The 27,594-nt window shown below is 38.6% G+C and overlaps 1 protein-coding gene and 1 long non-coding RNA gene across 2 annotated transcripts in view; one reads left to right on the forward strand and one right to left on the reverse strand.

The window, feature by feature from the left end:
• Positions 1-27,594, forward strand: part of niban2a (niban apoptosis regulator 2a) — a 41,731-nt gene that overhangs the window by 3,171 nt on the left and 10,966 nt on the right. Inside the window, exons 2-6 of the mRNA XM_084745585.1 lie at positions 8,188-8,318; positions 11,729-11,857; positions 11,958-12,063; positions 12,949-13,116; positions 24,923-25,038. Coding sequence (XP_084601711.1) covers positions 8,188-8,318; positions 11,729-11,857; positions 11,958-12,063; positions 12,949-13,116; positions 24,923-25,038 — 650 coding nt within the window. The remainder of the gene's footprint in view (positions 1-8,187; positions 8,319-11,728; positions 11,858-11,957; positions 12,064-12,948; positions 13,117-24,922; positions 25,039-27,594) is intronic.
• LOC146308151 (uncharacterized) lies at positions 3,256-27,300 on the reverse strand. Its single transcript, XR_014772610.1, has 3 exons — positions 27,208-27,300; positions 5,657-5,712; positions 3,256-3,631 (listed from the first exon to the last, which is right to left on the reverse strand). It is a non-coding gene; the product is annotated as an uncharacterized LOC146308151 (long non-coding RNA).

The following is a 27,594-nucleotide window of genomic DNA, read 5'->3' on the forward strand; positions in this document are numbered from 1 at the left end:
TGTTGCCAATGGAAATGTCAATTTCTTCTGTGAGAAAATACAGCATTTGTGTGCCAATTTTGTCAACTTTTTCACTTTTTATCAACAAATAATTCATCATTCCAAAAGTGATTGAATGAGTTCATAGATATATAAATGCTTGTTGCAGCCGCTGGGCCACATTAAAGAAAGTTCCTATCTTGAAGGTATAATATGCAACATTTTCCTTCAAAAATAAAAAAATATATATATATATAGATTCATATAAACACAATCCCTTTCAATCAACACCTATGACCCATGAGAGGTGACTGCAGAGACCCCACCACCTGCCTGTATTTCCTTATTTTCTCATTATTTCGCTGTGCGCAGGACACTTTACCAACCCAAGATGTTGGTCCTTTGAATGACAATCAATAATAAACTCAATCTTTCTGGTGAAAGAGCTCAGATAAATCCTACTGACTCAACCTTTAAATTTATGTTAAATTAGGATTCTAAGATAGGATTTTTCCCAATTTGATATTACATCCTAACCAACTTTAAGAAACCGTATCTTACTTACTTACTTAAGGATACTCAATCCAAACGTACATACAACAATGGAAACAAGACAGATGAGTTAGATTTTTTGGTAACATCAGTAGAGAAATCCAAAGATTTGGGGAAATTTACAACAACTCTAGCTTGAAGAAAGAGAGTAGGCTAAGATAGCAGACACAGCCTCTGCCATATCTGGCATCCATTGTGTAAAAGCAATAAAAGACCAACCACAGAGATTAAACAAGTTACCTAACACTTTCATTAGTGAACACTACACATTGACTAGTTAGTAATTAGCTGCTACTAAATGTGGAAAAGTGAAAGTTTGGACAGGTTATCAATTAACCTAAAGTTACAAGAGTTTATTTAGGATTTCTGGAAGTTAGTTTGCTTCTTTAATATACATTTCAGACCTTCAATCACGAGAGAAACTTTAGCTTTTTTTTTTCCTAAATCAGGCCACAATTCTAATAACTATGATTACCAAACAATTAAGGTAGGATCTACAATCTAGGAAGTTTCTCTAATATGTTAACTGTACAGCAATGACATGATGTCATCCTCACTATAGTAAAGCCTTTAAGGAATATGTCAGATTCAGAATGAGCCGAAAAGAAGCTGTAAACATAAAAGGCATATTCATGACTTTGGGAACAGTTTGCGTGACAAAGTAATCTCATATCCAGAGGTTCACTTACTACTGTTTTTGGAGTTTGAACTGCATCTCACATTCTTCATCAGCCAATGGGGCTGGCCTGGGTGTCATCACGTGACCTAAGCGTTAATGACAAGAGCCGTTGCTTTGTCAGTGAATCTTTTTAAGACTTTAACTTATGTTTTTTAAAAAATGTCTGTGTACAGAGCCACTATCGTTTCAATTTGACCAAAAAGGGATCAACATCCATGAGTCTGGTTGAGAAGGAGATACACATGAAGAGTTTAGTCAGAGGAAAAGTTAATGCGTGAAGCTGCAGAAGTAATGCAGGTAGAAACATGTCACAAGATTAATAGCTGAAACTGCTGTCTGGCTCTCACACCCTCCCTCTGTGTCGTCTCTACCTATCATTCTATGGATCTCTTTGCTTTCTTCTTTGCATGTATGCAAGCGTGTACATGTGGACAGCATAACAAATAGCATGTCCGTCAAAGTACTTTGAATGACAAGCAAACAGTAGTGTACCTTTGAGCAAATGGGTGTGCATTTTGTGTGTCTGCATGTTGAGTGAAGACTACTCAGCATTTCTGCATTGGGAGTTTTGTTTGAAGTGTGCACCTCCCTACGAGGTGATTTCTTCATCCTCAGTGCCGAAGCACATTCTCACAAAATAATCTCCTCCCTCGTGAACCTACAGCACACAGCCACAATATGCACACAGACACACATGCACATGCAAGTCCAGTAGAAATGCAAATCATCCACCCACACAGTTCATGTTTATCCATCCATAATTGCTTTTATGCTTAAGAGAGATGATGTTATGTGCTTGTTTGTCTACCGGCTAATGATGGCAAATTCAGCCATAATGAAGATCCTGCTGTTGTTTCTCAAACACGTGTCACAGAACAAGACAGTGACTTATAAATGACAACAAATGCAGGGCGTGAATGAGGCCACAGCTTATGTCAATACTTAGTATTTCAGTCATGCATTAACCACAACAATAATAATAATAATAATAATAATAATGATGTGCTAATTCTACTTTATGAAACACCTCCTCACAGCTGCCTCAATACAAGCTGATCTCAGTTTTCCTGTCAGATGCTGTGGAGTTTGGGTAGCTGGGAGCCTGCGTGCTATTGGACTGCAGGGATATCTAGTACATCTGTGGGTGTTCTCGTTGAGTGTTTGTTTCATTAGTCTTAATGAAAAGATGAAACATGCTTGCAGTGTTTTCTGTCCTTTTTCTAAGATAAACTAGAGGGGCACTTGGGACAGTACAGACGTCCGTTTTAGAAAGTTTTACAAAGATAACAATAGTGATTAACAACAAACCACGTGACATTATCTCATGGGTCTTAGACATCTGTGTGCTGTCACAGATTTGGAGGAATGTCAAACCTCAGATCCTGGAGGAGCAATGCGGATTCTGTCCTGGACGTGGAACACTGGATCAACTCTTAACCCTTGCAAGGTTGATAGAGGGGTCATAGGAGCTTGCTCATCCAGCCTCCATGTGTTTTATGTTCTTGGAAAAGGCCTGTCCCCTGGGGCATCTGGTGGGGGGTACTGGCGATGTGGCCATGATACATCCAGTCCTTGCAAAATTCGACTGAGCACTCCGTTCGTATCCTCTGTAGGAAGTCAGAGTGAGTGTTGAGCTCCACCAGAGTTGTTTCCTTGTCCCCAATTCTGTTTGTGCATTTCATAGATAGGATCTCAAGGCACAGTCAAAAGGAGGAGTGTGCAGTGTGGGGACCTCAAAATTGCTTCTCTAGTCTTTGCAGATGATGTGGTTCTGTTGGCTTCATCAGACCATGACCTCTAGCATGCAATGAGACAGTTTGCAGTCGAACGTGAAGTGGTCACGATGAGAGTCAGCACCTCCAAGTCTGAAACCATGGTTCTCCGCAGGAAAACCGGTGATTGTTCCCTGTGGGTTGGGAGTGAGATGCTGCTCCAAGTGGAGGAGTTGAAGTATCTGTCTTGTTGGTAACTGAGATTAAATGGAGTGTGAGATAGACAGCTGGATTGGTGCAGTGTCAGCGGTAATGCGGGCATTGAAGCACACTTTTGTGGTGGAGAGAGAGACAAGTCAGAAGGAAAAGTTTTGATTTACCAGGTGGTCTAACATTCTAGCACTCACCCATGGTCATGCGCTGTAGGTTGTGACCAAAAGAGTGAGATCAAGGATGCAAGCGATCAAAATAAGTTTCCTCCATAGGATGGATGAGCTCAGCCTTAGAGACAGGGTGAGAAGAGCTGCTTCTCCCTCATGTCCAAAAGAGCCAACTGAGGTGGTTTTGGCATCTGATCAGGATGGCTCCTGGGCGTCTTCCTTTTTGAGGTTTTCAAGGCATGTCCAACTGGTAGGAGACCCTGAGTTTGACCACAGAACATCGTGAAGAGTTAATATATCTTGTCTAGCTTAGGAATTCCTCCGGAACTCTGTGGAAAATGAAAAATGTTGGTGGGGACAGGGATGCCTGGATAAATGATAAGAATTCAAAAATAATCTAAAGATGTACAGCATATTAACTGTAATGTCTTTTCCAGATCTCTAAGGCTGAGTTACAGTTTACTCATAAATTATTTTGTGATTGAGATGAAAGTCAGCACCTCCAAGTCTTGAGGCCATGGTTCTCATAGGAACATAGTGTGTTATTTCCTGCAGGTTGAGAGTGAGATCCTGCGCCTAGAAAAGGAGTTCAAGCATCTGTCTGTCTTGTTCACAAGTGAGGGTAAAAATGGAATGTGAGATCGACACGTGGATTGGTGTGGTGTCAGAATTAATGTGGGCTTTGTAATGATGGAGAGGATGCTGAGTTGGAAGGCAAAGCTTTCAGTTTACCAGATGATGTATGTTCCAACCCCTCACCCACGGTCATGAGCTTTTAGTGACCTAAAGAGTGAGATCACAGGTACAAAAGACCAAATGAGTTTCCTCTTTAGATATATCTCAGCAAATGTTGGGTGAATAGTCATGGCATTTTGTACAGATAGCATATGCATTGTTCCCAGAGGATGAATCCCACTGACTTTGGTGATCCCCTTACTTTTCCCGTTGCACCACCGTGCAGTTGTACACTTTTTATCTAATTTAAAGTCGGTTTTAAGTAGATGGAAAAAGTCCAGCTTTTGTGTGCTGGCAACAACATTTATATTATTCTTAATGATTTATTATTGGTCTATTCAAAACATGGAATTGACAGTGGGAGGATGAAACAAGGGTTGATGATGACAGGAATCTGGTAATGAGTTATAGCATGGTAAAGTCCCAGTGATGCCAGGTATTTTTGAGTCAGACTATGGGGCATCGTCTCATTGATGGGGAGTCTGTCAGGTTTCTCTCTGGCTCTAATATGACAAGAGAGCAACAGGAAATAGCAAGTGATGGGGTGGAGGAAATAACAGAACTTTTGGCATGCCTATACAGGTTGAAACAGAGGGTTGAGTGTGTGATTTATGATGTGGTCTTTGTTCCCAAATTCCAATTTCCAAGTGCCCAAAAGGCTGTCCATATACAGTTATCCAGTCTGCTGACTTTGGCAAAGCAAGACAACCAGTGGAAAGTACCGACTCTCTGCACATTGGGAATGAAACCCTCTTTAGCCAGCACTTATCTTGGGGAAATTTACACTGGATAAAGTGTTATCTGATATCCGCTATTAAAAAAGGGACAAATTATTTGAAGCCAGAAACACAGAGCTGCTGAAAGACTATATTTTTTAAAATCTTTTGTGCTCAAGACAATATGCAATATCTTACATATACACATATATTGTTTGTACAAGATTCATATTAAAAATATAGTAAATTGAGAAATAAAGGCAAATACTAAAGATTTAGGTAGTCTCTTGAATTAAGCAAGTATGTTTAGAAATCTTAATTGTGGTGGATGGTTGATGACAAATTTAACAAAAGGTACTGAATAGTTATTTTTCTTGATAACAAGTTTCTACAACTTTTTTAAAAGTGAAAGAGAATGAATGATAAGACACAGCTGGAATTTTAAATACTAGTACAGATGAGACACAATACTTCTTGATAGCTTGCAATGAGAACAGCTAAGATTTTTTCATTTAACAAAAGAGAGCAAACTTCTCAAAAGTTGAATGTTGTCAAAACACAAGTAGACATACAAGAGCTTAAAAATAAAATAGTGAAAAAGTAAAATTGGCAAAGATTTTAGAGTCTGTGATGGAAAACGGGAGTGTTTCTTCTAAACACATTATACACGTTAGAACATAGTTATGAAAACATGTTAAGACTGAGAACTACATAGAATTGAACTGCAGATTTAGACAGTTAAACTGTTGTTCACGCTCTCTTTGTTCAGGATTTTTTGGGTGAACCTGAAACATGGCTTGGTGACCGGCTGGAACCATGGTACCTCAACACTATATAAGCTCCAGGAACCGACACACGAATGACACCACCTTCCCCCTCCCCAACAGTCAGTTACGAATGTACCTTCAGTGACTCTCACAGTCCAAATCAGCCCAGCAGCTCACTTCAGTTCCAACAACCTGACACAGAAGAAAAAAAACATACCATCATGTCAGTGTCCTCTAACTCTGGTGGCTCAAACACATCTGGACATAAAATTGGTAGATAGAACGTCCATGTTTCCTGTTGTTTTCAGGTTGCAGTGGTGTTTTACACTGAAGTGGACATGCCCACAGCATTTCTGAGCAGGGAAAACCTCCAAATTTTTTCATGATTTTTAGGTCTAATTTTTAATACTGAGCATTTTTTTTTAATCATTCAAATTTAGCTGGGTGGTTAATAACATGTTTCTGTAATGTGATAAACTCAGAACACATTTTTTGATGTTTTAAATTATGTTTAACATCTGTATACTACTGACCTTGTATGGATGTATTATGTTTGCTATAATTATTGTACGAGGAGGCAGGACCTCTAGTAGTATGTTCCCATTCCGGGGCTGAAAAATTACATGATGCATAGACTTACACACTTGCCAAAATATGCGATGAGCATTTTAGGCTGTATTGGACACATTTTCAATACTGGCATTGGTATTGGAATACGCCTAAAAAAAAATCTGGATTTAAAGTAGGAACTATCTAATCAAAAAATAAGTAATTAAGATTAGAAATCTCACCAGCAAACTTTCAGAACCTGACAGTTTACTATACTCTGTTAGTATTAATGTTTGAGAGCCAGTGCTACTAATCAGTGGATTTGGAGTCTTTGTTTCAGCTGTCTCACAATCTTCCTTTATATTTCCTCTAACCTGTCCACCCATCTGCTCTTGGTATGACACAGTGTTTTTAATAAGTTTGTGTGTCCCTGTCCCCCCGTCTCCTCCACATTCTCTCCCTGTCTATCCTGTCCTGTCAGCTCTTTCCTTCCTGCTCTCCCACTGCAGTCCGGCTCCCTCCTTCCTGTGTTGTTCCTTCCATAAACAGATCATAGTCAACACTGTCTGCTGCTGACTGAGCCAAACACACTGATCGGCTCGCTAACTGACTATTCCAGCAGTGGAACGTGGGAAAAGCTCATGTCCCCTCCAGCAGCAGCCTCTTCGACTATTTGCTAGGATGTTGCTTGCAGACAGCGGTGGAAAAGAAATGCTGAGTCATGCTGTGGAAAGGATTTGTGCAATACAGGAAAACAATATTCAACTTAATTGATACCCACGAGGAGATTCCATGCTTTCCCTTCCAATATATTCATTATTGATTAGTCTATAAAATGTCTGAAAATTGTGAAAAACTGAAACTGTTACAGTTTCCAAGGTGACATCGTCAAAGTAGGCTACTTTTTTTCCAACCAACAGTCATAACATCCAAACATATTCAATTTATCATAATCATTTTGAGGTTCTGACTAAATTTGGCAGGAAATAAGTAAAAAATCCTGAAATTTAAATCTCAAGTTTTTGTACTTAAGTGACAAGTTAAAGAAACCAAGTTACAAGTCAACTTTGAGCTTCAAGCCCTAAACAAGTCATCTCTTCACCAAATGTAAATGCATTTTAACAACAGAGCCTCAACTTACCATCATTTGTGCAACTTCAAATGTCAAAGTTGTCTGTAATTTTCAACCCGTATGTTTTGCACACTGCAATTTTCTTTTTGTTGACCACCAGATAGCTTTTGTACACAAACAAAATTATCTTTTTTTTTCTAACTGGAGCTCAGTAAGTTCTAAGTTCTTCATGGTTCTCTCCTGCAACTTAACTGGATGCTGTCAGATTGGTTCAAACAAAAGGGATCTTGAGAGTTAAGTGTCAACTTGCTCGGAGTAATGCTGAGGTTAGCTGATTTAGGCAATGAATTGATTCATGGCACAATTTTTAAATAACATTTTTTTTTAAATCTTTGAGCATGGGGAAAGGTATCTAGTATTTTCAAGTCAAAAGTCAAGAGTCATAGGCGTTAAAGTCCAAGTTGAGTTGCAAGTTTTTATTTTGTTATAAGTTTAGTCATCAAGTTTGTGACTTGAGTCCAAGTCAATAGTCCACCTCTGTCAAAATGTTCTCATTTGCCAAGCAGTCAAATGTCTTGCCTATAGTTGTATTTTAACTATGCAAAAGCTTTCCATCCCAAAACTTTCAACAATGACAGAGCTGTGCCACACAGCCATGATATAAAGTGACCTGTGCTGATAATACATGTCAGGTATCTCTTTGTTAAGAGCTGCACAAAGAGTCACTGTGTTTTAATTCTAAAAGACCCACTTTAAATTTTATTACGAGGCACTTTTCATAATGAGCTGATTGCGATGAAGGTTGTGGCCTTTCTGACGTGGCGAGACTTGATGTAACACAGGAGACCTGCGGCTCCTCATCTACACTTAGTTAATATTTAACATAGAAATTTAAATTACAGTGCTGTTTTGAAAACTTCATTCAAGCTTTCTTGGATGTATTGATGTTCTTTTACTTAAATATGTGTAATTTTGCACTCCGCCCTGTGTTACATATGGATGCTTCCTGATCTTGTGTGTCTGTGTGTGTGTTTGTCTTCCTGCAGCTCGAACCAGAGATGTGATGAAGGAGTTCAGTGACGTGTACGAGCAGCAGTACGCAGTCGCCCTCTTCAACAGCGTCCGCTTTGAGATAGAAGGAGGAGGAGGAACACAGTCGCAGCTGCTTCACAGAAAGGCAAGTGCATGGTATCAGGATCACTCATGATAAATGGTTATAAAACTAGACAAAAAAAGAAAATATGTGGCTTCCATCTGTGACTGGATTTGATTTGAATTATTGTTATTTCTGGAACAGATAACATATAATAACATAATTGTGGCCGTGTGTTAAACACTGCATGAAATTGGATATTAAACGATATTTCCAGTTTATCACAATTTGGGCCTTATTTTTATAGCTTGGCCATCATTTATATGGTTTACGGTAACAGTCCAACAATTGAACTATTCAAGGCAGCAACTCAGTTCGGCTCCCAGTCATTATTGATACTCCTTCAGCTGCTTCTCCATACAAGTTAAAGCCAGCAGTTTAGTTTAGCACGAACTTTTAAGGAAACCATAAAATATTCTACATCTTTCACACATTATTTGTATTATTGAACTTTTAAAGCCAGCAATTTAGTTAGCGTCAGCTTTTCAATGTTCAGCGATCACACCTGCAGTTCCTTCAGAAACTGCCTTCTCTAGTTATTATTAAACTGCAGTTCCCTGATGTCATTTGCAAATTGCGTAATTAAGATATTTGGTTCTGATGATCAAAACTGTCCAGCTTCCTTTCTGGAATCTTTACCCATATGTTTCTGGTATCTGAGATGCACAAATTCACACTGCTGTTTGCAGCTAAACAATTCATGCATTACAAACTTCAATGCTTTGTTCGGCAAACAGAACTGGACGTTATACATGTGGTGTAAATGAGCTCATTCTTGGGGTCCATTGAACAGTACACTGTCTAACAAGCGAGCCCTCGTCTTTACCACTCGGTAGGTTTTGTATCCTTCATCTTTTTGTTTACCGAATGTGCCGAAGGTCCCACTTTTGTTCACGTTTTCAATCAGTGCGGGGGAAGTGGAGCACATTTCACACATGAACAGAGATGCTGTTTGGAATTCGGTTATAGCAGTTCATCTACTCTGTACTGTGTGGAGGACAGCTGCGTTTGTGTGCTCATGATAGAGACAAAATTATGCATATATGAACAAACACTTTGCAAACACATACATACACAAATATGTAACACTAGGGCCATGTACTGTGCCCATAGCAGCTTATTCTTCTGTTTGCTCAAATAGTGCTACAGGCCAAAAAACTCTGAAATATGTAAATATACCATTTGCACCACCAACACTGTAGTTTAACCCCTTGGTTTATTTATTAATGACTGCAGAGAGATGCATTACCAGCCCTTCATGTGCATTTTCAACCTATATTCTCATTCTTTTTTTTGCTGTAAGTATTTCTGAGCTCACTAAACATTTCTGTTGTTTCTGTACAACAACAACAAAAAAAAAACTTTTGCATGTATAGGTACATAGTCCAAGTGAAAAGCCGGATACATCCTTGCAAACAGTCTGAATGTTTTTGTGAATATCCTGTGGTCTACCTCACATAACACTGTGAAAGATCATCACTTTGCTCTACCCTGATATAAGCACAAGTGACCCGGTCACTCATGCACAAATAATCCATGGCTAATTTTACGTTTTCCAGCAAACCAACAGCAACAAATCAGTTTCCTAACACAAGCAGCTCTTTATGTTTTTCCCTTCATGTTTACTCCCCTCTGTCTCCTTCGTTCTTTCCTTCCTCCCTGAGCAGTCTCAGTCTCAGCATTATTTGATCTGAGGCAGGAATCTGAAAACAAAGTGGGTGGTGTGTATCCTTGTGTAAACACTAAACAAAAATCCCCACGCCTGCACAGTTGGAAACTCCAATTAAGCTTCAGGTCTCCCGCATAGTTAAGGCAGGACTGAATGAAACAATGTTTAAGCTGTGACAACGAAACCCAAATTCATTCTTAGAATTGAATTAATTACGGCTGTAGTTAACGATTATTTTCATCATCGATTAATCTGTTGATCATTTTCCTGACTGATGGATTAATAGTTCATCCGATCGTCCATGATATGTAAGAAAATGGTGAAAACTGTTGATTACAGTTTACCAAACCCCAACATGACATCCTCAAATGTCTTGTTGTGTCCACACCCCAAAGATATTCAGTTTACTATGAGAGGACTTTCTTAATTATTTTTTTTAATTTATTGAATACTCACAGGTGTAGCTGCAACAATAAGGTGATTCATTGATCAGTCAACTGGAAGAAAAAAATTAGTTGCCAACTATTTTGATCATGTCAGTCATTTTTCAGGCAAAACTGTCAAACATTTGCTGGTTCCAGATTATTAAATGTAAAGATTTGTGGCTTTTGCTTGTCATTTCTAATAGTAAGTGAGGAGTCTTTGGGTTTTGGACTGTTGGTTGAAGACCTTTGGGCTCTGGGAAACTGTGATGAGCATTTTTCAGTTTCATTTTAATGGACAAAGTGACTAATCAATTCATTGTGGAAAAAAATCCTTAGTTTCATCTCTAGTTGCATCTCTACCATTGATACAAATTGTATGCACCTAAAATATTGTGTAAAATAAAAACAGAATGTAATGATTTGCAAAAACTTTTCAGCCTATATTTAATTAAATACCGGAAAAAGACATATTTAATGTTCAAACTGATTAACTTAATTGTTTTTTGGTAATACACACTGTATTCCTGCAAAACATTCCAAAAAGTGGCATGTTGACCATTGTGTTACATCAATTTTTCTTTTAACAACACTCAGTATGGAACTGAAGGCACTAATTGTTAAAGTGTTGAAAGTAAAATGTGGACTTGTGCGCAACACACTTTTCTAATTTGCATCAGTCCATCTCAGATGAGCTCAGGCCCCAGAGAACTTGGTGGTGATAGATGGCTTTCGTTTTGCAGGTAGAGCCTTAACTTGCATTAGCAGATGCAGCAACAAACAGTTTTCTAAAGTGTTCACAAGTCCATGTAGTATTTTTAATGCAATTTTTAATGCAGTGTCACTTGAGTGGTCAAAGGTCACAGGCACCTCAGTGCTGGTTTTAGGATTTCTCTTGATTATTTAAATCTTTGTGATATTATGGATTGCAGATGGTGAAATCCCTACATTCCTGCAGTCTTATGTTGAGAAATGTTCTTTAAGTGTTGGACTGTTTGTCCACATCGTTTTTCACAAAGTGATGTTCCTCACCGAATCCATGCTTGTGAAAAACTGAGCCTTTTGTGGATGACCCTTTAATATCCAATAATGATGCCATCACCTGGGTGTATCTTTACAAAAAACACAAAGTTTATCAGTTTGAACATTAAATATATTGTCTTTGTACTGTATTCAATTGAATACAAGTTTAAAGTGATTTACAAATCACTGCATTCTGTTTCTATTTATGTTTTATACAACATGCCAACTTTTTTGTAATCTGGGTTTTATGTAGCTTTTCACAACATACAGTTTCACATTAAACATGCATTATACTTAAGTGCTGCCTCTGTTTTTTTCAGGACCCTCTGGCAGGCCGGTCCATCTTCTCAGGGAGTCTGTTTCAGTATCTGGAGGAGAATCGGAAGTGGAGGAATCGCTTTGTGTCAGTGCCAAACAGCTACACCATCAGCCTCTATGAGAGCAAAACAGTGAGTGCTCTTCTTCTTTCTCGACCGAGCAGCTCTTTGATTCAGTGATTTGGACACTTGTGTTAAAACAGCTTGGGCCTGTTTGTCATCTACTCAACAGGCACATGAACGGGGCCTTCACCCAAAAACAACCATCAACTGCGCTGGGTACAAGGTGCTGACCTCACTGGAGGAATATATGGAGCTGATGAATGCCAGCCTGCCAGGTAGGACAAGGACAGACACAGACAGTAATGAATATATACGCTAAATATCACAGGTACATGTCTCACTCTCACCCAGATGTTATTTATCATTATCAGCTTTTATGGTCATGATGGTGAGCAAAATCATCAGTCCAAAGTAAAGACTAAAAATGGGCTAAATCTGTCAGTTTCTATCTGTCAATCTGTCCATTTTTTTTTTTTTTTTTTTACATATTTTACAGTATAGTTCAGATAATTTGATGGGGATTTGTGTGAAATACTTAGTGAATGCATTACCTAAAGTAGATGTTGGGCGGCACACCCCAAGTTAGGAGAAGCAGAGAATAGTACCAGCATGGAAGCAAAGAACTTCTGTAGACAGGGTCAGCAACAAAAGATATTTCAGCCAATTAAAAATAGTTCACTTCAAAAAAAAGAGGAAGAATCAATGTCAGTTTGTGTGTATGCTATATTTAGAATATTTTCACCACTTTACCTTGCTGTCAGACAACCTTTACTGACAGGAAACCATCGTTATATAAGCCAGACAATAACACAAAGAAACTAACAGATCAAGGCAGCACAGCAGACCAGAAATCCCCGTGTTTTGTGAGATAAAATTACTCATTTTGCTTATGGAGTTTGGTTGATTTGGAAAGAATGATATTTGGCTTGTATGATGGTGGTTTTCTGTTGGAAAAGTGTGTCTGATGGCAAGATAAGGCTGTGAAAATACCGATTTCTTTAATGGACCTTTATTACATGGCTAAAATACATTTGACTGCTGACCCTGTCCGCTGTAGTTCATTGCTTAGCTTCCATGCAGGTACTCCTCTCTGCTTCTGATGAAGGACTTTCTAAATCATATAGTTTCTCATTCTTGTTCTGTCATGTCACTCATTTAAGGTATCAAGGCCAAAGTGGGCAGCAGTCCGTTTATCAAGTGTCCGTCTCAGTTCTCGCTCATCCTGTGGCACCCGTACGCCCGCCACTACTACTTCTGTGTGATGACAGAGAAGGAGCAGAAGAAGTGGCACGCCGTGCTGCAGGACTGCGTCAGACACAGTAACAACGGTAACAATACACACAAGCACGCAGTGACCTCACTTCTGCAGAAGCAGAAGTGAAGCGGTAATACCACTTGCAGCAGTCTCTTTCTCTCTGTGCTCCACCCTGACAATTAGTGGCTCTCTCTACCTCCCTGGCATTGTTAGCGGTTCAGATGAGGGCGTGTGTGACACAGTGTGAAGCCTTTACATGCCACCTGAGTGAGCTGGTTGATCTGTGGATGTGAGATGCTGTAGGAATGATGTGTATTCGTTGTTTTTTTTTTTTTTTTCTTTGTTGTCTTGGTTACAGCGTGGCATGTTGTTGTTGTTGGTGGATCAGATGAAACAAATGTTATACATTTTCAGCCCAGACAGACAATCTGTGTCATTCAAATAGTGGGTGGGGATTTTGTTTACTCAACAAAAAAAGAGAACCAGACTTGTATTTGAGACAGGCTTTCATTACTAGTTTCATATTCAATCATAGTTGAATTGCTCAGGGCTGTTGATTGATATTATATTGATATTGTGATATAATTTGATATCATGTTAGATTTTTGGATATTGTTATATTGTAATATGGCAGAAGTGATATCTTTTTCTGGTTTTAAAGGCTGTATTACAGTAAAGTGATGCAATTTTCTGAACTTACCAGACTGTTCTATTACTTGTCTTTTGCCCACTAAGTCATTATTACTGGTGATTATCAAAAATTGAACTGTCAAACACACAATATGCAAATTGCGCTGCCAGGCGTGTCTCTTTCATTCCTCAGTCTCTAAAACAATAATGAAAGACATGGTTGTGTGTCGTGAAGTGGCGTGGGATCATGGGAGTTGTTGTCTTCATTGTTAAACAACCACCACAGCTGATGAAAATATGTCTGACATGACGCAGGCAGAAATCCTGTTAATGGGTAGGGTATTATTAAAGTTTTATTCACCTTTCGTTTAGTCACATGCGCTGACTTCCTTCCTCAGTCTCTGATGTATCCAGTGTATCCTGTGTGGTCTTGGAAATTGTAACAACTAGCAACTAGCTAGCAAGGCAGGGGAGATGACATGCAAGAAGGGGTCAGAGGTGGGAGTCCAACCCATGACAGCTGCAGAGGGCTCACAGCTTCAGTACGTGGAGCTAACAGTCTTACCAACTAAGTTACCTGGCCACCAAGATATTTGTTTGCTATTTTAACACTAGCCATGTGAAAAAGTTGGATCCTCCATTTCTAGAGACTGTATATCATGACAGATATTTCCAAGAAAAACAACGCACATCACATGTCAGTCAGTTTGATCACAGCAGCATCATTGTTATACTACATATAAAAGGAGTAAATAAAATATGTTTTGAAGTAAACTTTAGCTGTCCCTGCTAAGGCCAGTGCCATAAGACAATAATAAATTAAGTAAGATATTAGGACAAAATTAATTAACTCCATCAAAACTGCACACCAAACAAAGAGCCTTAAAATTTGCATCTTTCACATATGAAATAGAACTTTGAAATAGTGATTCTTGAGTTTGTGTTTTGGCCCTGTGAGGTTGCTGTAGTTGGTCAGTGTGGAGAGTTGAAGCCAAAGTAATAGACAGAGTTAAACTATGAGCATACATGTCAATTTATGTTGAGAACATGAAGAAAATGGATCTGTTTGTACAAGTAATACTACTACAATCATGGTGCTAATTTCTGTCAGCGTGTCGATGGGAATTCCTGTTATGTGTTAGCACTGAGCTAATGGATTAAGCACAACTTTTCAACTTTTCACTTTCAAATTTTTCTTTTGTTTGTTTGCTGAATTTATATACATATATATATATATATATATATATATATATATATATATATACATATATATATATATATATATATATGTATATAAATTCAGCAAACAAACAAAAGAAAAATTTATTCAAGTATTGGAAAAAAAATAATCATGGAAACATTATGGATATCTCTGTGTTTGAACACTCTTGGAAACATTTGCGTTTTTACATTTTAAAGAGGAAATGTTTCATATTATAGCTTAATTTTTTGTGAAAACAACAATTTTCATCCTTATAATATTGTTGATTTTGTACATATTGCCCTCTTTAAGCTTATATTTTTTTTATTTTGATGTTTTTTTGTTGTTGCAAACTCAAAACTTCTTCCATTTTTTTAACAATTATTTCTTTCAGCAAGTACAGACTGCAATTTTTTTCTAGTGCTGAAAACATTAGTTGATTAATTAATTGCTTGGTCCATATATTGTAATTAATTGCTTAAGTTGTTGCTCAGACTAAAATGTTAACCACTCACTGGTTTTAGCTCCTGAAATATGAGGATCTGCTGCTTTTCTTTGTTTAAATTGTTGTAGTTTGAATAACTTCTGAAAATGTAGGTCATTCAAAACACTTTGGGTTCAGAAAAAGAATGACTGATGTGCATTTTTTACAGCAAATAATCAAACTAATAGTAGCTAGATTAATCAATGTTGGAAATAGCAATAGAGCCCTAATCCCTTCACTTTCTCAGGAGGTTTTATTGTGTAACATCTTTAAAGAGTATTGTTTATATAAATCATGAAAAAATGGTAAAGTAGATTTGACTTAAACCACTTAGGCATTATAATACATGTCATCAGTGTTCCTAAGGATCAGTATTATTTAGAACATGTTTTCGTTTTGAGCAAAAGCTTGAGGGATGCTGCGGTAATGACTTGCTCTTTTTACCTTTTTATTGTACAGATGTAAAGCTCTTTTCCCCCCAGCTTTTCTTTGTTTGCCTCCATTATTTGAGTGCTGGCTTTTATTTGTGAATTGATGATATATTTTAAAGGATAGCGCGGTGTGTTTTGTATTCAGTTGAACATTAGAGGATGTTTGTTTTATCAGGGTGGAGAACTTCTCTTCATCTGGTATTAAATATTTCTTCTTGTGCTGGCATGACTCATGTGTCATTGTGTTGAGACAGAAGGCAGAGACATGCCGGAGGATGTGCAAACACAGTGTCATCCATTTTTTTGTCATGTTGTCATACAATATTTCTCTGAGCTTGGCAAGACAACTTTGAGCGACACCTTTAGATTCTGTTACACAAAGCCAATGGGGTGTAAATGATTGGCCTTCTTCCAAACTTTGTTTACCACATGGCACGTTAGCAGCAAATTATACACCAAGTTTTAATTGCCAGGTATATTTACATTTTAATTCTGTGGTTTAACTTAGAGAGCTGATTCGCTGCTTTCTTTTGAGGAGAGTCTAGTGGCATTTTTGTGGCCATGTGCATGCATGCATGCACGTGTATGTGAGTGTGTGATCTCCCATTCAGCATGTTTTATTTAGACTTGAGAGACAGTGAATCAGAATGAGCGGGAACCTTGGGAAATCTGGGATAAAAATACAGAACTAGAGAGAGATTCAGCGATAAATAAACGGCTGCTGCGGGGAACGTGACGGGGCTTGTTTGGATCCTGCTGGCTGCAAAGCCAGGTGCTGTTAAAAGAGATTGTAGATGAAGCGCAGATTATTTGATAAAGCTTGTAATATAAATTATGAACCTAAGATCATATCTATAAGGTTTTTTCTTACAAAATAATTTAGAACTACTGCTGAAATTTGCTCTTTAGATTCTTTTTGCAGTTTTTCTATTACAGGAATCTTTGAATCTAACATATATAATTACATATTATTGTGAAAAAATCCACACTGTTACATATGACAGTTCTCTAACAGTTGGTCAACATCTTTACATCATGGCACCTAAATGCGCCTATTGTACATGATTAACAAGTAAGGGTGTCACAATTTCAAAATTAAATAAAAATCAATTGAAATGGCAAATCAGCAGTTCTCCCTGTATTTTATTTTTAAGCATGTACGTACACAAGTATGTGGTTTTAAATGCCTGTGGGTGTGCACACATAATTATGATACTGTTAGTGTTTGAGCTTTGACCTCACATGAAAGCTAATGTCAGGCTAAATTATCTGTAAAAGCAAAAGGAATCATTGTGATTATACGTCAGCTGTATAAAATCACTCAGCACCAACAGAAAGATGCAAGCGAGGGTGAATGAAGCCCAAACAATTAAATATCATGAACAATACAACCAAGCTTTCTGTCATGTATGACACGAGAAATGAAACAACACGCTGGCTCTAAGCTCATCACCAGGCCCACAAAGTTGTCCAACCTGATTCAGCTTTGTTTTGTACTTAGCCAACTATGGTGCCAACCAACTGTGTTGCATGAATTCAGAGCGTTCTGCTTAACCACACATGACAATGCTAGCAGCTGTCTGAAAACATCCACTGCAAGCTCAGAAGTTGCAGGAGTTTTATTTCTTCAGTTGTGCAACTAAATTAGAAACCCAACACCAACACAAGTGCAACATTTCTTGACTGTAAAACAAAATCCGTTTCTGTCTGTATTAGTCGAGCTGCCCCTTTTTCTTCCCAACACTACCTGTTCGGGCATGCTCAGTAAACACCCTGCCGTACATTCCAGCTGTGAGGCTGGGCTCCAGGAATATGTTGTAACTTAAGAAACAGAGTGTGTTGCTGTTTTACTGTCGCCATGGTCGGTGTCAGCGTGGATTGGCATTCATGTTTTCGGCCTGTGTTGACACGCCCAGTTGTCTCACCTCTGTCAAGTCTGTGTTTTGAGGGAAACCAGAACCTGTAAAAGACTTTTCCTGGGAGTGATCAATAGATTTACAGCCTGACCCCTGCCTTCTCTGCAGTTTGTTTTACTCACTGGACACACACAAACATACACATTTGCACTTGCTGATATGCTGCCATTTCCAACAAAGCAGGTTTTAAAGTATTGGAATTAGAGGTGATACAATATACAAGTACTGATGATAGACATGATACTTTAAAAATGGCATATTAATGTCATGTTAATAATACAGGATAATATTGTTAGACATTTTGTTAATCTGGTTGCCTTTTTACAGTCCAGCAAGTGTAACTTCAGGGTTCAACTTTTATGTTTTTTCCATGTCAAGCAAGTGGGTCAGAAATCTACATGCCCAAAGTCAGTTTTTACTTTACTTACATTATTTTTATTTTTTTTATTTATTAGCAGTTATCAAATAATAAGAGAGCCTAAAGTTAATTGCCATGTTTAATGGTCTGCAGCATGTCTAATATGTCAGAAAATAGTGAAAAATGTCAATCACAGTTCTCAAATCTGTGGTGAATCCTTGAATGTCTTGTTTTGTCAAGTCCAAAATCCAAAAGATATTCAGTTTGATTTGATAATAAACAGAGAAAAGCTCCATGATTGAGAGGCTGACAACAGCCTTTTCTGCCATTTGTGCACAAAAAATTACTTTTAACCATTGGTTACTCCCCACACTCATACTGAGTGTAATTCTTTTGCCAAAAAATAAACAAAACACACAGTAAATATCATGAAAGATGAAATTGTTCTTTTCAATTTTCTAAAGGTATTACAAAAATGTTGTAGTGAATTTATTGGGCCACAATAACCATGCAGTGAAAATCTAATATTGTGACAGTCCTAGTTGGAATTAATACTTTTTTAAATATTAAATTGTTACTAACAATTGCACCTGGATGTAGAAGGCAGCTGAGACATGGCACATGGTGTCAGTCAGTCAGGAAATGCTGCAGTGCCCATGAAGAACAAACTGCTAGCAGCACTGAAGCTTCATGCAAAGTAGTCCCTCAGCTGAACACTGACACTATTCAGCTGACTTTGATAAGTAAAACCCACAAGTTAAATGTTCACTACAGCTATTTGAATCCACTAATGTTCTTGTTGCTTTATCCTCAGTTGCTCTGCAATAAAATGATCAACTGCTGCTTTGCATCGCCTTAACAGCATGATTTGCAAAGCATCCTGTTAATCAGCTCAGTTAACAGGTGACCTCATCGCACTATTCTGCACAACACAAAGCTGCAGCCCATCTGATTGGTCGACGTGGCAGTCACATTTTGCATTGTGCAAGCACGTGTACTGTGGTACAAGTTGATGTGGGATTTTGGGTAAAAACTTTACTGTTTACAATTTCAAATAAGTACAGTAATTTAGGTAGAATGACAGAAATTAAAATCTAACTGCTGTGGATGCTGGACCTTTTGTAATGCTCAGTAGACCAGAGTGGAGTCACCATGTCCCTTTACCTCTATAATCAACCTGGTGAGTCAAATGTTGTAATGACTGAAATTGGAGCCAGAAGGCCCAAACTGAAACTTTCCATAAAGCTGCAGAGCACTCAGAAAGTGACATAATAACATCACAGTATGGTTGATATCATAATAGACTTGACAAGTAAACATGATGATGTCTGGTCCTGAGGCCATTTGTTTAATATTCAACTGGCTGATCAACAGAATGTGGATCAACAATAAGTCATTTTTCATGTAAAATTGGCAAACGTTTGGTAGTTCCAGCATCTAACATGCAAAGATTTTGTTTTTAATCACTGATAATTTCAAATCATTTGGTCTTAGCTTCATCTTAGGTCTCAAAGCCTATAATTTAGCAGTGGATCAATGACTAGTTGATTAATCTGTTAGCTGATCGAAAGGAAGTTGGCCATGGATGTTCCAGTGGCTCAAGTGCAGGGGCTGTGCAATACCTTCATATATATTGTGTGACAATGGAAAAATGTTGTCCATATTTGATCATTTATTTCATTGTGTCACACTCTTTACAGCAATATTTTGTGTCATTTAGACAACTGTGTGTTCCTCCACATGATGCCAATGCAGGTAGGAAATTTGCATGAAGGCAAACAAACATGGAGGAGAGTAAACAAACTGGGGTAATTCCAAACAGGAGAAGCAACAGGAAAGAAGAAGAAATAGGCCTTTCCATGAGGTCATTTTATATCAACTATTTATATTCATTATTGACAGAAAATGTGCTAATATGTATGTATATATATATATATATATATATATATATATATATATATATATATATATATATATATATATATATATATATATATATATATATATATATGCTTTTAGTTTTATATGACTGATAATATAATATCTTTTGGTTATGGTCGAGCAAAACAAGCAATATGAGGTTCTCTAAATGTATAATTTTTTGGACATCTTTTTATGATTCATCAAAAGGTTCATTGTTATTAAAGATAATCATTAATTTCAGTGTTTATGATCGTTTCAGGTTTTGACCAGCAGGCAGCAGTTCAGCACCCAGGCTTATTGTGCATCACATTAGTAGTCAAAGGCTGCTCCAGGCTGCCGCTGGGCCACTAGAGAACCATCAATCACAGCCACATCTCCACCCCCACAGCCTTTAAAACCAGTCAGCGGCCTGCTGCTCTGATCAGACCTCAGACTAATTCCACTCAGCAAGAAGAGACCTGCAACGGGCTCATTCAAACAACAATAAAAGAACAAGCAGTGCGCTCCTCAGCATGCTACATGATTAAAAATGCATACATTTATATACTCAATAGTGTTATGACCAGACAATATATATTAGTATAAACAAAATACACCAGTACAGCGTGTCCAGCATTGTCTCATTTACTGCTACTGGAGGCAAGGATCTGCTAAAATCTTTGTACATATTCAGTCATGCGTTTGTCATGTCTGCGGCTGATGGTATGTTCCAATGAGTGTTTATTGTACTGTGGGTTTGGCTGGATCCATAGGGCTGCACCATATGGGGAAATCCTGCTCATGCATGTCTGAGAGCCGCCGCACTGTGAGGGTTCGAAAGAAGTGTTTAAAATCTGCTATAATGTGAAAGCAGGTGGCCTGAAGTCTAATCACGCCATATTTGACATCCAAATACTTATTGGATTTTAAAAATGTCAAATATATTTAACTGGGAGAATGTAGATGTGAAGGCCTGGGAAGTCCTCCACGACTGCTGCTAAAATCCCACCAACCAGAGTGTGGTGAGCAAGGCAGGGAGGGAAATGCCTCGAATAAAGAGACTGTGGTAAGTGCTGCCACATGTTCTATTTATACACAGCACACACACACACAGTGCAGAGAAACTGTAATCTGTCCCCTGATCTGGCTTGGTTCATACACACGGAGAATGTGTAGTGCTTCACCAGCCTGGCAGATTGTCAAAAAATATTTTCCTTTTTCTGTGACACCAAAAGGAAATTTCTCTTGTGTTCACTTTCAGGCATTTCACACTGGGGACATAGATTGTGCCTTAATAATGCACATTGTTCAGAAATATATTGTACAACATCAACAAATAAGACACCTACTGAATGTTGCAGCCCTGTGGTTCCCAGACAAATACCAGGCCACGAGTAATGTGATTTTGAATAAAACTTATTAGCACTATTTATTTTAATTAGTATAGTCTAGTTTAGTATAGTCTGTCTTTGGTGCATCTTCTTGTAACTTCTTGTCACACTCACAACATACAGGCTTTTGAACTACAGTAGTTCAGCAGAGAGAGATGTAAACAGGAGGCATACAGAGCCAGACCAATATATTGGTGGGACGATATTATTAACCTTTTTTTTTTTTTTTTTTTTTTTTTTGTTTTTACATTTTTTTAGGATTTCTGTGGAAATTAATGGTCAATTATTTGGAAAAGACAGATTGAATCAGAGATAATGAATTCCTTGGAAAGTGTGCGTCACACTGGATCTAAAAATATGTGTATCATGTCTGTGTGTTAAGATTTGACTCACTGTTTGCCTCAAATTCATCTCACACAGTATCTTTGCCTCTCCACGCCTCCTCTTCCCTCAGAAACACCTCACAGTTGTTTCTGCTGTTTCACACAGTGACTTTGAAAGTACAGTAGTTACTGTTTGTTAAGACGATATTTAGACTTTCACATGGTATATTTGGGGCAGTTTAGCTTGAATGAGAGACTTGGCAGTGGGTTCCTCTTCCTAACTCAGCTCCACACAGTATCTAAAATATTTGCCCAAATTTGGAGTGGCTATGCTTGATGCCAGCGTGACCATGTGCTGCACGTTACTCAGCAGTGAACAATGTGGATGTGGCAGGTATTATATTGAATGTCAAGAAGGTGATAATCAAACAACAGCAAGTTGTGTGTCTGAAGCCTCTTGTTGAGGATGTGTTGTTATAAGATGAACTATGGACAAGTCAGATAGTGTGACATAATAAACTTTTGTGCATGCAACTTCATTCACACGGAGAAAGTAAAATATGACATGAAACAATCCAAATAAATTCTCGTCATGGGGAAAACAGGTTGGTTGACTGCCTTGTAGAAAGCACTTAAAAAGGCTGTGTGGCTGTCGTGCACATTAATATTGTGCGTCTTGAAGTGTCTGCCATAAGCATAAATAAACCATAATCTGTCTGCTGCTGTGACCATCAGTCACTTGCCAACATGGCAGCTGTTATTTTCCCACTGCGCCTATCTAATCTTAGTGTCCAGTGAATTCTCATGCAGACCTGTGCCAAAACAAGCTCACATAGCGACCCTCGGGCCGTCAGCAAAGAGTTAGTAAAGTGGGAGCAGAGACGGCTTCCTGTCTGGCTCTGCCTCTCCCCCTCCTCACTCCTTGGTCACTTCCTGTCTTTGTCAGACGCCACTGAGTCACAGACTTATAGCCACAGACAAAACAACCTGATAGACACTCAGGCCATAAAGACACACATATTGATGCTTGCACGTAACAGACTTCACACACAGATTATCACCCAGGCATGCTGGGTAAATCAACCATTCATCCATTAAGCAGTACAGGAAATTTCTGCATTCTTGTCTCTCATGACTTGGCACCTTAAAGGCATAGTTTGGATTTTTTGAAGTGGGGTAGAACTTATCTATAGTCAATGTATTACCTACAGTAGATGGTGGTCTGCATGCCCTCAGTTTGGAGAGGCAGCTGGAATGCCAGTATAGGAGGCTAACTGTGTACTGCTGTGGATTAGCAAACATATCACTGAATCACTTTCATGTGCACACTATATTAAAACTATCTTCACCTCTACCTTGCCATCAGACAGCCTTTTAACAGGAAACTGATATTATATAAGCCAATTATTGCTCATTCTCAAGCTACCAGACTGCTTTGGCAAAAACAGTAATTTCACCTCACAGAACACTGGAGTTATTTGTCTACTGCTGCCACGATCAGTTTGTTTCTGTTATTATGTGACTTTGGTGAATCCCAACTGAGCCGTTAAAACACAAAGTCAGACTAAAACACAAGCTAACTAACTGATTGAGGCAGTGGTGGATGAATAACTCCTCCTAAAATCACTGTTTTTGCCAACTGAGTCTGGTATTATAGCGTACACCTAAACTGATGCTGATTTTTTTAGGTGGCTAAAATAGGTTTTGCTGCTGGCCCTGTCCACAGCAGTGCATTGTTTCGCTTTCCACACCAGTACTCCTGCTACTCCTGACTGTGGATATGTAACTCACAGAGCCCCACTTCAAATAATGCAAACTATCCCTTTAGGAGGAATCAGCCTAATAAGTCTGGAACAGCTTTGCTAAATAGTTAGTATAGAATTGCATGTTTTTGTGCTTAAAACCTGGGTATTCAGATACTCATGTTAGGCACAATGAAAGTTTTTTTTTAACTTCAAGAACAAGATAGTCTGACTTACCCTCCACCTCAGAAACCACCAGTGAAAGTGCAGAGGGTGAGGTTAATGTAGCTATCATTAGCCATGCTGCAACTGCTGCTGACTTAGCAGCTTTGGGCAAGCAAGAGAAGACCTGAAAATATTCAGTGCAGTATATGTAGAAGCAGGTCCTGCTCTGTCTCTATCAGCAGTCCATGGCCTGAAAAAAACACTGAAGACTCCTGGCTTAGAGAATCAGTATTGTTGTATATCTACTTTTACTTGAATAAGTGGTTTAAATATTTCTTTCTGCAGAATGTAAATACTTAAGAGGAAGTTGCAAGTACAGCACTTCCTATCGGTGTTTAGGCCCAGTGAAGAGCTGAAGCACATTGATATGCTTTTAGGTTTTGCTGCTATTGTTGAAGTTTTCCTGCTGTATATTTCTGATCATCATACATGATGGTAAACAATATTTCAGTAAGGGCTGGGTTAAAAAACAGCAAACCTATCCTTGAATTACACTTTTGTGCATCAGAAGACCTACCGCTTGTTGCCATGAGAGAAAATATAACAGAACAGTTCACTTTTTAAAAGAGGAAGTGCTCTGAAGGACAAACTGCTAATTATATAGATGTTTTATTCCATACACCTGTTTGTTCTGTACTGTGAGGGATGTTTGACTTTCAGCACTCAAGTGTCCCCGAGTGCTGTGGCCTTGAGACAGAAAGAGAGGCGTCTCTCCAGCTATGATGTATTTTCATCACTTAAACAAAACCACATGATAAAAACCAACTTCCTAAAAAACACGCACGCACGTTGCCGAGCGCTTTGTGAGACGCCTCTATTGTCCTGTCAGCTGGGAGGGGCGGTAACCATAGCAACCACATGAAATCTGTCCTCCAACAAGCCACCGTCTTCCTGTTTTGAGGGATGACACAGATGTGTGTGATAGGGGCCGAGCGTGTGTGTTGTCCCACACTCCAGCAACTGTTGCTGAATTTAACGCCGGCCAAAATTACACTTTCAGACCATCGCTCAGAAGTGACTCAGATGTTGTGGAAACGGTTGTTAGTGGCAGAAGCAATGAAGTGCCCACACGTTTGTTCATCTCATTATCAGTAAACATCAATTTAGTCATTGTAAATGAATCTGAGACAACTTACTACAATACTAAGAGATCATGCCATGCTACTAGCTCCTTGCTGTTCAGATCATTTCAGTTAACTGCGTCTTTTTTTTTTTTTTTAAGAAAAAGTTTAATCTCTAACTAAACATCTGCCCTGCTTTCTCCTGCTATCTACAGGTCTGCCAGAGGACTCGCCTGTTCAGACGCCAGCCTTCACTGACACCGTGAGACTTCACAGACAAGCCAAGGGACACTACGGGACCTGGGATATGATGTGCGGAGAGCCTCCACAGGTCAGGATTTCACAATAATCAATCATAATAAGTTTGTGTATCCAAGACTGGACTTTTAGATCTAAAAAAAACAAGGCCTGTCCCATTTTATATGAATTAAGTTTGGATATTTGGGGTATGAGGTACTTATCTATAGTCAGTGTATGTATCCTACCTACCCCATTATCTACACAATGCTACACACAATATTATCTCATTTTGGGAGGGTCAGCTCCACCTGTAGGTCCACAGAAGGAACCACCTTTGTGGCCTACATCCTCCAGAAGATCCAGTCCATGATACAGCTTATGTTTCCCTCTTGGGAGGTGAATTGACACTGAGGATATTGTGCCTTAAATAGCATGCTCACTGCAAGTGACAGTTGAAAGAGACTTTCAGGAACAATTTCCAAACAGTCCGTGTGAGTACCTGTCCAAAGTCCAGGTTGGGGTCATAGTTCGCCCTGCTGAGAGGCCACAATGATGGATGGGGAAAAAGAATTTTCAGAGGCATGGCCGCTTTCCATAGAGAAGCTTTTTCTCAATGAGTACAGCTCAAGAAAACACTCTACATCATGAACACACACCCTTTCCTCACACTACAGAACAAGAATGCACCTACATAAGACCTTCAAAGAGACCCCACTACTCAACATGCCAGCGTTCACAGGGACACACACACACACACACACACACACACACACACACTACGACTGGGGTCTCCCCTCTGAATGAGTCCCTTTCATTCTCCTGCCAGTGCCTCATAGTTACTCTGTGTTTATGGCTGTTCATATCACATTTTCTCCACTAATCTCCATCTGTCCTGTCTGAATCCATGTTTTCTCCAGTTCCCTGAACACTACAATATTTGCTCAGCTACATGGAGATGTTTAAAACTACAATCATCAATATTTTGTATTAAGAGTGGTTCAAATGGAACAAAACAAGTAGACACTTAAATATACTTCAGCATTTAGAAAATATTTTGCCTAAGAATTAAAATTAAATTCTTTGAACATAATCTGTCAAATCAGATATCAGATTACTTCACTATCAGAATAATAAATAATAATATATATTTTCATTAAGCTCATAGTTTATCAGTCACAATATTTATCATGCATCCCTGCTTGCAATACTGTCACATGAAGGAAAGTACATTTCCAACTCGTTTTGGCAGATAAAGAGGACTACAAAGTGTCATAAAGAAGACTCCTCTGTGTCAAGGAGCTAATTTGGGCTCAAAATGTTGCACATATTAACACTGAGCAGATGATAGTGCTGTGAGACATTTTAGGAGAATGCACAGGGTATTTCAGACCATAAAGCAAGAGATTATTCCATTTTCCAATGCCTCTCTATTTCAGACATTTATGTGGAATTTAAATCTATTATGTGAACTCAGAACGGGAAAATACGTATAAGCGGCAGATGACCAAATATGAGCTTTATGAATCCAGCAGGGAAAAAGATAGAAGAGGAGCTCCACTGCTGTTTAAATGTAATTGATAGTAAAGCAGGCTGTCACACTGAACACACTGCTTTGAGCTAAAACATTAATGTACTGTTCAACTGAAGATTAAGTGTTAAAATGTGACTTATATTTCACAAACGTTTAGTCTGATATGGAACCAAATTACAGGGAAATAATTGTGTTAAAGTTAATGTTTACATTTCTAAAGCCAGTTTGCAATATTTCCCTAAGACCAGAGTTTGCATTGAGTCAACAGACCTTCTTCACAGCAGCCATTTTGACATGAAATAGCAGGTAACACAGGTGTTACCAATGATACTAATTAAGGTTCAGTTTGATTCAGGTCAAACAGAGTCAGGGAGCTGCTATTGTGTATGTCGGCTCACTGGAAAGACTCCACTAAATGGAACAAGACTTTAATTAATATCATTGGTAACACCTGTTTTTATCCTGTTTCATATTTATATGGCTGTAGAGAAAAAGATCCACTGGAAATTCCCCAAAACAAAAACCGGCAGGACCAAGTCTTAGACACTTAGCCATCGTTAGCATCATTAGTAACACCTGTGGTTGTCCTGTAAAGACAAGTCAAAATGTCTGTGGTGAAAAAGACCTATTAGCCTCACAGTTAACTGACATAACAAACACACATACATAAACTTAACAGAGCCTAAACTGGCAGCACAGTGTATGATAGCACATGTAGCTAACACTTACCTCAGTGAAGAGAAGCACATAGTCCTCACAGTCTCAAGCAGACAACAAGGGGGCAAGAAAAACTCCAGCTACTGCAGCTAGCATTAGCTTGAATGAAGAACAGAGTACTACAGGCAGGGAACTTGGCTCAAAAACAATGATTTCTTCCACTTAACACTCTTGCAACATGGTCAAAGGTTAGCAGGCAAGCAACAGTAGAGGTCTCATAAAATGTTAACAGCTGAATTACAGTAGACTTATAAAAATGAACAGATCACTGGACCAAAATTGTAGGTGGGGCACTGATAGTTTAAAAGGACCACCTTGCCCCTTCTTCTTCTTCTGTAAATTTTAATGGCAGTTGGCAAACCAACTTGTAGGTGCATTACTGCCACCTGCTGGACTGGA

This window comes from Lutjanus erythropterus, chromosome 20, assembly GCF_056507025.1.
Source record: "Lutjanus erythropterus isolate fLutEry1 chromosome 20, fLutEry1.hap2, whole genome shotgun sequence".
NCBI lineage: Eukaryota > Metazoa > Chordata > Actinopteri > Lutjaniformes > Lutjanidae > Lutjanus > Lutjanus erythropterus.